This window comes from Pollicipes pollicipes, unplaced genomic scaffold (genome assembly GCF_011947565.3).
Source record: "Pollicipes pollicipes isolate AB1234 unplaced genomic scaffold, Ppol_2.1 Scaffold_4002;HRSCAF=4701_pilon_pilon_pilon, whole genome shotgun sequence".
NCBI lineage: Eukaryota > Metazoa > Arthropoda > Thecostraca > Pollicipedomorpha > Pollicipedidae > Pollicipes > Pollicipes pollicipes.
The window spans coordinates 29894485-29905994 of NW_023596420.1; the positions used below are offsets into that span (position 1 = coordinate 29894485).

Below are 11510 nucleotides of genomic sequence, written 5' to 3' on the forward strand. Positions count from 1 at the left end.
ATTCTAGCATTTGAATTTACAGCCAGCATCAAGAGCTAGGTGGCACGTTCCACAAAGCAAAAGGCTGGTAGGGATCATTTTAGGCAAACCTTCATGAAGTCAAAGTAACGAATTTGTTGAGGCCCTTCCGATTAAAAAATTGAAATAAATGTCAAAAGGTATCCCGTAAAGCAAGCTTTTCAATGAAAAAACGGTGTAGCTTTTGACTTGACCTGACATTTATATCTGGCCTGAGGTCAAAGAAATTAGTCATAATCAAAGTCTGAATAGTATAATAGTCTAAGCAGCCATCTTAAAGTCATATGAAGTCATTTTACATTCCACTGTCGCGTCAGCTCGAAAAATTCCTTTAAATTTTCTTCCGCGACTTCATGGCTTGACTTCGACCGGCGAGAGGTCAACGACCTTATGAAGTATATCTGATTGTTGTTGTCCAAAGATTGGCTATTCAAATGTCTACAGCCAGGTAAACTTCTATGTGGCCACACGTCACCGTCCGGAAGTTATTCTGAAAAACGCTCAGGTGCGTCGAGTTCCCCGCCCCGACGCATGTTAAACTCTGGCTGAACTTCGTCGATCTAGTCTGCTCCGCACATGATCAAGCGTGCCAACATCCCACCAGTCAGCGCTCCATGACGCTTCTCCTCTCAGGCGGGCATCTGTTTAGTGATTCCCACGGTTTCACGGGCCAGGGCACGATGCTCACAGAGCCCGGGCGATGCCGGCCTGGTGTCAGGAGGGGAAAGAGAGAGGCGTGGCTTCGGGTTACTGACTGCGAACGAGCGTGTCACGATTCGGCCGTTTCCCCTTTAATTATCGAATCATACCACAATAAATCGCACAGCACAATGGATGCATATATTCGATCAGTAATATCAGCAGGGTTAAAACATCATCAAGTTCGCAATCATTCACCGCCCTTCATCGCATATGCATGTCACAAGCGACAACATAAGCCTAAGCCATTCCGCTCGGCAATGAACATTCACAAACACGCAACAACACAAAAGTCACTATCGAGGAAGCCAGCTGTCTCTGGCTCTAGCAATCACAGGCACTTGGTCGAGTCTCTGACTAGTTTGATGACGTCACGACGACGTTTGATGACGTCACGGTTCACCGTGTAGTCGGGGGTCGGCTTCACGGCAGTCGCGCCCATCCCGTCACATCTGGAAGGGATGTTTGTTTCGTCATTGTTGGACCTTATACACCAATAAATGGGTCGAGTGGAAACCTTTGAGGCTAATATGTCAACAATTAAGTAATATTTGCTGCATTTTGTTTTAATAACTTAATAACCTAACTTCCCATTCGAACTGAGCCAGCCAACATGCACAAGAAGCGACGTTGAAGACGACTAGTGAGAGAAAAATGACTGAAACTGTATGTTTTTAATCTATTTACTTCACAATTTATTTAGCCCCATCCTCAGATATCCAGGTATGGACGAATACCAGTACCTTTCTATGTCACTGTCCCAATCTTAGACTGAGAGGAGGGGATCTTGAGACACACAAATGTCAACAGGGAATCCAACTTTGAACTACAGTTATCCTGTGCACCTGAGTTCTCCAGAACAGAATGGTGCGCAGAAATTACTCTTTTTGATCGCATGCTTTATCAGGGGCAGAGGTGACACGAATGTCTGGCCGTCCCAGGAGTGGATGCGGAGCTCATGTTAGCCTGATGAAACCGAAGAACATCCATATCTCACTGCAGCAAAATAGCTGAACTTTACGTTGCATTACGGCGAAGTTTAACCTTTCTGGGAAGCACATACGTTAGCACTCATTTTGCTAATTATTTTTTTGATTTCGACGCTTACCACAAATTGGCCTGAGTAGTCTCAGAAGAATGCCAAGCAGGAGGACACCATGTAAGCTGGTGCTCAACTGACTTCGATGAGAAGAGCCTGGAATAACCATGCTGGTGATTCATTGAGCTCAAGATTCTAGTTTGTCATATTAAAACCGTCCCTTACGAACATGTGCTTGTACAAGACCCCAAGCGTTACGCAGTACGAGAGCTTCACAGCAGGTGAGTTTAGTTTGTTGCCCCGCACCTGACATGATACAAATGAACCTGGGTTTGATTTCCTTATAACAATAAACAAAATATAATTCAGTCTCTATAAATCCAGGCAATAGACAATGGCAGCGTAGGGCGTCAAAATTCAAATAGTTTTGACATTTTACCTGCGAGCCTCCGTAAAGATCGTCCTGAAAAGGAGACAACCGTCAGTAAAGCAATCGTATGACCACACCAGGTGGTGGAAAATAAAACGGCAATGATTCTTCATTTATTATTAGCGCAACTATGAGAAGACGCAGCCGATGAACACTTTACTGCTGTTCGCTTTTTTGGAAATAAATGTTTTCCATTTAATATCGAATGGAATGGCATGAGCTGGACAGCTGTAACTTTCTTAAACAAGTCAATATTTCAAATTACGGTGGTTTTAAGAGAACACACATTAGGCAATAAGTCAATTTTACATAAGCTATCCAGTGCATTAGCGAGGAGCATTATTCACTAAGCTAAGGCAGAAGTATTAGCCTTATTCCAAGGAGAAAACCAGGAGAATGGAAGCATCAACCCAACTATATTTCCATTCTCCTGGTTTTTCGCCGAGGAATAAGGCTAATGCTACTGTCTTATCTAAATAAATTAATTTTTATGCACTAGGAACGACAACAAGGAAACATTCACACGTTCACTGTGTTCCGCACAGATCGAGAATCTGAATGGATTGGCACTTGGCCAATAAATCATGGACGTGTTAATGGAACTGCGAATGAAAATGGTTACCTCACCTGCAAACTTTTGCTTGCGTCCAAATATCGGAGTCGTTGAATGGGATGCGGCCCCTGTAAATATGGAACAGTACTTAATGACTCGGAAGCTCCAGATGTTAAATAAGAAGCAAAAAAATAAAAAAATAAATATGGCACGAGACGCAGTGCTCTCAAACTAACGTTTGACCTGTAAATAAGACTTATATTGTTGATGATAGCAAACGAAAAAAATGTAGCAATCTGACAAAAGTAGCATTGAACCCCACATGACAGCAGTGCAGAAGATTACGACTGATGACGCACACACTTTTCAAACTATACAGCGTGTTCCATTGGCCGTTAAAGCTATTTTATGACTGAAACACATGCACCTATAAATCTTGCGTGCCATAATCTCATAGAAACTTCGGTCTTCATGGCTTTACACTTCTTATCAGATAACAACGCTTTGAGTTTTTCGTCCGCGGCGGACAGTTTTTACTGACCAGGTGTACGCGTCGCGTCCCGCATAACCAGTTCTATTGCGTTGATAACATCGTAAATCACGATATCGACATAGGAAAAACCAAAGTTTTTAACTTACTTCAGCCAACCACATTCATCACGTATATCCATGTGCTATCACATCGCCTTTTTGCAGCGTTCATTTCCTGCCCCACAGCTTACAAGCCAACGCATAATCGGCAATACATTTCTAACTGACATTAGTGATGACAATGATACCCAATGATAGATAAATGCCTGACCAAATAAATCATGAAAATGGAGACCTTCGAGCCTGAGAGGCTTGTTCTAATGTTTTGCAGTTAAAAGACGGCCGCAGTTTGCATACAAATTGAGTCCGTTTTAGTCTCACCCAGTGACTCCTGTCGAAAAATAAACATCTGTTAAGATATTCCCCGTCTTATAAAAAATACTCAGAATTACCTGCGCCTCAGTTTCGACAACTTTGCTTTTTTCTCGCTGGCCTCTCGCTTTGAAGAGTTCGATCTTATTATTCGTCTGTAGCTAGATTAAATAAGTCAGATGTAACAATGTCGCCTCGCTGCAAACGTATGAACATTGAGTTTTTCTGTACTTGAAATCTGTGCAAACACATCGGACGCATTTAATCACTAAAAAATGAAACCTGGCATTCGTATTCGCAGTAACTTTCTATCCTCGCCAGCCACAACTGCGTTGTGAACCGATAAGCACGCGCCTGTCTTCCTAGCGGGTACACACCTCTGATGTGCGGTATCTTCTCTGACACCGAGTAGCCGGTGTGCGGCAGGACGAGCAGACAGTGGATCAGACACTGGGCAGGGATCTGCCTGTCGTCCAGCTGCTTGGTCACCCGGACGCTGTAGGCGCCGTCCACTAGCGCCTTCGTCACTTGTAGGCCCCTCAGCCGCTCCCTGTCGATACCGGCAACGGTCATTGGCTGCGCTGGTACGCCTCACGGTGGTGCCGTGCTGGTCAGGGCCCGTACAGTGTGAGGCGGATAGTTGTTTCCCCGATGGATCAGTCAGCAGGCGGGAAATGTTGCAGCTGTGACGGTCACCAACCAGCCCTGCACGGCCAGGGCTAGTTAGGATTATGCAAGCCAAATTTCTGGGCCTTGAAGGGATGTGAAACATTGCGGTATAATCTTACACCGGCGTCTGACCTAATTTATAATTCTGCTGTGGACTGACGACACAATTAGTGTTGGTGAAAGTGTATCGCTGCTTGCAAGCGGGACATTGAGCTACTGGTAACGTAGTGGCTACGCTGCACGACTGGAAAGAAACAGAGGTTCTATTTCGCGCGTTGCCCGCCATTCCCACCAGGGTGAGAAACAGCCGACGCACAACGTATGACTGAATGCGTCGCTGAGGTCCAATTACGACAAGACGGGACATCAGTGCGGTGCAATTTGTGCTGCATGCTGAAATAGCTGCTCATGTAAATAAACCTATTACGACCACGTCGTCATTCAAGGAGCGTATGGCGTGATGTCCGACATGAATACTACATCTCTTGCAATGATCGGTATCGTCGACGTCACTAGGGCTTTACGACGCATTCAGCTGCTGAGGCTGTACGACATCGCCTGCCTCTCACCCTGGCAGGAAGGACGAGCAACGCAGATAACCAAATCAGTACCTCTACTTTCTCAGCCGCGCAGCCTAAACACTACACTGCTGTGGCGGTACCCTTATAATTGGTGTCAAAATTGATGCGGCAGGGTAACTTGATGCGCCCTGAACCATATTCCTAGGATATACTGTAATGATACTGGAGGCGTGAAGCTGCTCATTTTCGAGTGTTTTTTACACCTTGTGTCTGGCGTATTTACGCCCAGAAACGCTAGTAACAAGACAGTTCTTTTTTTGCACGAGAACGTATTATTAAAAAAAAATCTTATTGGTTTTAGATATCTTGATGACTGTCCAAATTGATGCTTTGTGTGGCTACGCATGGCATAAGGCGCACACGTGTGTATAACAAGGAGCTAAATATTAAGTATGTGCTACCTAAATCGCGTAGACAGCGTGACCCTTGTGGAAGAGGGCTAGTGCATCTGATATACATTAGTACAAAAACTGCGTTATGGCGTTTAGCCTGTACTGTACAACTGCGCTCCTTATTTGATTGGGAGTTATATGATGGTAGATGCACCATCTACTGCAGAAGGGAGCGTAAATCATATTTTTACCGCAAATGTGCGGCAGCCTTTATCTTGTCGTAACGAGACAGATTACCCAAGCACCGTCTGAGAACTGGGGTTGTAGTATTTTTCTTCGTGCCTCGAGATCATTGTGGTTGCGATACGTGGCCGCCAGCAGGAAAATCCTGTATGATTTTTGCTGGCTTCGTCCAATACACGAGAGGCGGTGCCTCCCGCCTCCCAGGGTAGCGTGCGGCTAAGCTGGGATAAGTGTCGCTCCCGGATCCGTCAGCTGGGTTTGGTGTCGCGCACGAATCGGTCAGCTGGGTTTGGTGTCGCTCCCAGATCGGTCAGCTGGGTTTGGTGTCGCTCCCGGATCGGTCAGCTGGGTTTAGTATCGCTCCCGGATCGGTCAGTAGTCAGTTGAGCTGTGTGTCCACGGTTGCTGCAACTGATCTGACATGCTGGGTACTTGGCCGCATTTACGTTTTTGTTGCTTGGTGTCTTTAAACAGGATAGTGTTAAATACGGCTGAGCAAAAATGATCGCGCCGAACAACCAGATCTAAAGTTGCTGATTGGAGGATGCTTAGACGATGCAACGAATGTTTTCAAACGTACTGAAAAGTTTCGATGATTATTTCTTTTGTTACTTCCTATGCGATGTGCATTGTATGAGACTGTACAGACGACCATGCGTTGTTTGGTGCCGCTCTTTCAGCATACAAACCCAAATGGGTGCTATAAAAAGGACAAAAACGAAGGCTATGACCAGAGAAACAGCAACACAAGTTCTAATGCGAAGCATTTCGTGTCTTGTAAAAGATTATGTCGAAATATCCGCCCCTTTAACCTGGTGTCAGCTGTTTAACGACCTTAAGGATTCACACCATAATTTATAACAATGACCATAGCAAAATATTCGCCCACCCGTAAGGCCTTTAGTGTTGGTGACGGTAAATATCGCAAAACTGTGTACTCAGAATAAACACCAGCAGTCGACAGCACAACGCTACGTTGTCCCACTGGAAAGTCATTAAAATAACACAGATGCCTGGCTGAACCTGCGTACATACTATAGCCGTCGAGCAACATAGCAGCACAGTAACCGCCGTCAAGTTTTATCTATCCTGTCCTCTGTCATTTATCATGAGTCCACAAAAATCCATTAAACATGTTGAAACACCAGGAAAATAAGGGGCCTTGAAATCAATGGGGATCCTTCATCTACAGCACATAACGGATCTTCGCCTTGCCGTTGTGTGATTACCTGCTGGATTGCGATCCCTGGACCACTATGCTGACCTCAGGCTCCGGGTACATGCCCTCAGCCTGGCAGGTCAAGGTCACTCGGTGCGACGACGGTTTTGAGGTCGATATACTCATCGTCTTGACCGGAGCTGAAACAGAACCCCCGTTCCGTTAGGCTCGGCTGCTTCGCGTGTCGGTTAGCTGAGAGATGCTGCTGAGATAAGTGCTGCTCGAAACCATTTTGGAATAAATGACTTGTCCCCCTAAAATCATAACACTTCTGACTGATCACTCGAAGCAAGGGCTTTATCGCTCGCCCCTCACCAAATTGATTCCGGCGCTCCAAGGGTGTGAACGGGACCTGCTTAATTAACATCGCAGGTTCGGATCAGATGTTCACGGGCTCTCCTATCGGTCCGGTTCGATTGTTCATGAAACCGGTTGGACCCGTCCCACTTGCTCCAGGTGACCACCCGTTTGGTGGACGCTGTCGTCCTGGATCAGTCCCAGTGAATCATTGAACCGTTTCCCCGCAGATGATAGCCTGTTTGGGACATACTGTTCGCCGAAAATGATCATTCGTTGAGCGCAGGCCACTCAACGTAGATGACTATGCGATTGGTGGATAACATCGCCCCGGATCAGCTTCATTGAACCATGAACCCATTTGACCCACTGTAGATGACCATCCGTTTAGTGGAGACCACTCACTGCCCCAAATGACGGTCCGTTGCCCTCAGGCCACTCACCGTAGATGACCATCCGTTTGGTGGATGAGGCCACACCTGACCACGTGGTGACCTTGCAGGTGAACTCCCCGCTCAGCTCTGGTCGCGGCTGGATCAGCTGAACAGCTCGGTGACGCATCAGCGGGTCTTCGCTGGCCACGTGACCCAGGTTGACGTGACCTCGGAGCAGGCCGAACGCCTGCGGCGGGTAGCCGGGGATCCACTGGTAGACGGGCGCCGGGCTGCGGTTGTGGTACCACTTGACCACCAGGCCGGAGGCGGTGTTGTTGGGCGTGTCCAGCGCGTACAGGCAGTCGAGTACGACGCTGGGCACGGAGCCGTTGAGTACCGTAGAGGGCACGGACAGCTCCGTGATCTGCACAGACTGCACGCCTGCAACGAGACCGGCAGACGACAGAGTTATCGCATGTTCTGGACACTTTGACTGCATGTTCGGATGTTGATGATGAGTCTTTGACCACAGCATACTCAGTTTAGAAACAGTGATAAAAAAATTTTGGTGCGTTGCTTACCAAATCCATGCTGAAGCTAACCAAACATGATACGTGTGATCAATATTCCCGTTCGTTGTCAGTCAACGCCACAATGTCATGATGACGCCACAGGCCGTTCTTTTCTACAGCAGCTTTGATTGGCACCATCATGTGAGATGCGCACTGCCTGCCAACGCTCTCGTCCCCTCCCTAAACAGCTGTCGGGAACGTTCTAGTGACGTTGCGATTGCTCCTGTGCACGTGAGTTTTCATTGGGCTTTCAATAACCCATTTATTTCGGGAACAGTAATTACAAACTCTTGTCATCTAGGTGTCGCCATGATTTATGATGCGCCGAGGCGAACATATGTTTTATGTCGATAACGATGGACATAGGGTCTGCTCTTCTAATTGTGTTGTAATCTGTTGTTTATGAGCGACCTTTGAAGCCTTTTCATTCGACTAACCGATTTCTCAGTCAGGGGTAGATATTGCACCGATATCAGGATGGCCTGTTGCTACGCCCTTCGGATGAAATAGTGCGCCGAAATAGCCGGGTTATCGAAATGGTCATAATACCGATTCCACATTGATTTAGGTTATATCAATGTCAATAGAATAAGAGTCGCTCATCTAACGCAGCTCTGCTCCAGTACATAAATTCCACGGGAGCTCCACTAATCACACGTTGCCTCAAGGGATTTAACTTAAGGGCCGCGAACAAGGCTATTTCTCAAAAGTCTGGCTGTTTCCCCAGCGCATTTCGGCTGTATTTTAACAAGGACTTGGAACCATTCAGCGTCTTACCGCGATTTTCACGCCGGCTGACCGCACAACTTCTCCGATAACATCAAACATCTTCCAATGCCTCGCAGCACGCGCTATTAACTATACTGAACGGCTTCACCGAACCATCTGTCCATACCAGAACTGTAGTTCGGCATCAGAGCAGCTCGCCGCAGCGTTCGTGAGTGCAGCCCAGCCGAGTTGCTCCCCCTCGCTGGCCTCCTGCAGAGGTGGAGTGCGGCCGTTGGCGCCCCCTCCCCCCCCCCCCTCTCCGGGGCCGGCGAGGCGGACCGGGAGGAGCGATGTTGCGATCCTGACCGCGTCGGCCCGCCCCCGGCAGTCGGGCACGAGTTACGGCGCGTGCTACGACCCCCGTTCTCGTGTTCAGCACTCGCGCCCCCGCCGCCGGGACGGGCGGCGGCGCCGGCACGCTCGCGCCGGTGGCTGATGTCGGTGGGATCGGCAGCACCGACCGTTTAGCGAATTTAGCTGTCGGGGATGAGTTACAACGCACATAGCATCTCAGCGTGATGCGGCGAACTGAGCCCGTTATTCACCGCGCTCTGCATGATATCTTGCCAGCAGGCTCACGAAGCACAACATTAAACGTTCATGGCTGGTTTGCAGAAGCCTACTGCCCAGTTCATAGGTCCGGAACTCGGCATCAAATGCGCTTGCTGCTCGGAATCGCAGGGTGACGATGGAGATCCTTGACGATAGTGATCCTTGACAATAGTGATCCTTGCGACGCGTATTTAACATTTCGTGGATACAGAGCACAAACAGGAAGCTTATTCGGTTTTAAAAATAGCGGCACTCTGCTTGGAAAGTCATCGTTTCGTACATCCGCATCGCCAATCTATGTCAGCATTGCATGAATAACTGTGGAATCTGGTACAAGATGCATCTCAACGTCTCAGACCGTGAGAGGGCTAGGTCAGCGTATAGGTCAGCCCCGGAACTGCTTGCCCGAGACTCGACCGTCGCCCCTTTTGCTATGCCATCGGGGTGGAAGGGCGCGGCGCCAAAGTTGCTGGACACCGAAGCTTAGCCGATAGCACCGGGTGCTCCCAACCGGGCCGCAAGCTATTTCATTTGGAGTCTTTCATCCGGGACTTCGACGCATTAAGTAGATAGCACCGGAAACTATAATGGAAAACAGCAAGACATCACTGCTGATTGCCGTGTGATGTGACGTCGCTAATCGTGGCGGAAATTAAATGAGCCTCCTGCTATTCATGCAATTTTCACGAAACTGGCGACGCGTCATCAGATAATTTGAGACGGTTCCCCAAATGCATGTGTCACAAGGAAAACCTCAAATGAGGCTTCTACGTCATTATGCAAATGTAAAACATTCGTGCAACTAGAAAACAACGATCCTCTTTGGCGGAGAGCCACAAATTAGCAGGCGCGGGACTCGATTGTGTGAGATGAACAGCCGCCGCAACACTGCATAAAGCATGTGTTCCCAGCACGGCGCCGGCCGTCGGCGTGTGTAACGTGTCGGCGATCTTGCTCGCGGTCCCCGATCACCGAGAGAAATATGACGACGCAAGGTATGCCTCACGCCGTAGGGGAGCCCGATAAACATATCCCGTCTGAGGCCCGGCCGCGAGATATGACCGCGCCGGCAATCGTCCCCGCCCATTACAGTGAGGGGCGTCGCACCACGCAGCAGGGTCCATCACGATTGGCCGGCGATCTTTCTGCACCCGTCGCCGATGATAAACCGTGGCGACGTTTATCCTCCAGTTCAAAGGGGGCTCGGCAGCGACGCCTCGCCCGTCCCATCTCGTCCAGTGCAGCGTCTCACGCCGTCCGGCGCTCCAGCCAGACGTCGGCACGAGAGTTGTCTCACCTCGCAGACAGGCGGACACGACAGCGAGCACGAGCAGCACCGCCATCGCCGCGGAGTTGACCCCGCCGGGGTCTCGTCAAAGTTCCGGCGTCGCCGGCGGTTTCGGCCCGGTGCGGCCCCACGCTGCGGAGGCGGAGCTGGCGTCGTCACAGCACGCGCGCACCGCTGCCAGCCGGTGGTCGGTCACGACTGAGCGCCCCTCCGCGGTGCACCTGCCCGGACAGCTGACCGGACACCACTGATCGGTCGGCGCCCGACGCGCACCCGGCCGCGCCGCAGGTGGTGACGTCTAGCGGCCGGCAGGAGAACGAGCGTCACCGGGGCCGATATCTCACCGTTTGCCATCGCGGATTCAGTTGGATGTGAAACTGGCATAGGGATGAAACAAGGGGAGACTACCCCATGCATTCACCACCTGTGGTGAAAGCGTGTTTGAATGGGCAGGGCACGTGACGTTGTAAGGACAATGCGTGTTTGGGTACAACGCCGTCATGAGAAACACTGGACTGATCGCGCGTAACTTCCGCCCTCAGGTGGGACGTCCCACTCCGCTCCCCCTGCTCACGTCATCTTGGAGCGTAAAATAGTGCATACTTGCCTCTTAAACATATAATGGTACTGTATAAAAGTGTTGCATACCTTTAGAGAATTTACAGAATGTTCTGACATAGATCGACTCCAGGTAGAGTTTTGTTTGAGTGATTTGGCCAGAGTTCTAGAGTTTGGCTGGTGTACTGAGCCGTGTATTTGACGACGGTGAAGTTTCATGACATTCAGATCTCTCACTCATTTGATGAGTCGTGGCTTTCGGAACAACATACATCTCATGCTTAACAAACGGTGCTCTGCAGTCGTTACTGACATGTATATTAAAAAGTACCACGGAAATTTCATTTAGAACCGCAAACCACAACATAATATGCAGCGGTGATAGCTGCTCCAATTTAGATCAATAAGAACAGCC

The 11510-nt window shown here is 49.1% G+C and overlaps 1 protein-coding gene across 1 annotated transcript; it reads right to left on the reverse strand.

The window, feature by feature from the left end:
* Positions 1-836: 836 nt before the first annotated feature.
* LOC119093819 (uncharacterized) lies at positions 837-10769 on the reverse strand. The gene is made up of 8 exons (XM_037216829.1): positions 10547-10769; positions 7427-7798; positions 6697-6826; positions 4020-4192; positions 2814-2867; positions 2196-2219; positions 1826-1912; positions 837-1169 (listed from the first exon to the last, which is right to left on the reverse strand). The coding sequence occupies exons 1-8, from the start codon at positions 10590-10592 to the stop codon at positions 1141-1143; spliced, it is 915 nt and encodes a 304-aa protein (XP_037072724.1). The 5' UTR covers positions 10593-10769; the 3' UTR covers positions 837-1140.
* Positions 10770-11510: the final 741 nt, after the last annotated feature.

Coding starts and splice junctions, on each gene's coding strand:
- LOC119093819 (XM_037216829.1), bottom strand. CDS start 10,592: ATGGCGGTGCTGCTCGTGCTCGCTGTCGTGTCCGCCTGTCTGCGAG. Junction 6,827..7,426: donor CAAACGGATGGTCATCTACG/GTGAGTGGCCTG, acceptor GTTCTGTTTCAG/CTCCGGTCAAGACGATGAGT. Junction 1,913..2,195: donor ATCTTTACGGAGGCTCGCAG/GTAAAATGTCAA, acceptor TGGTTATTCCAG/GCTCTTCTCATCGAAGTCAG.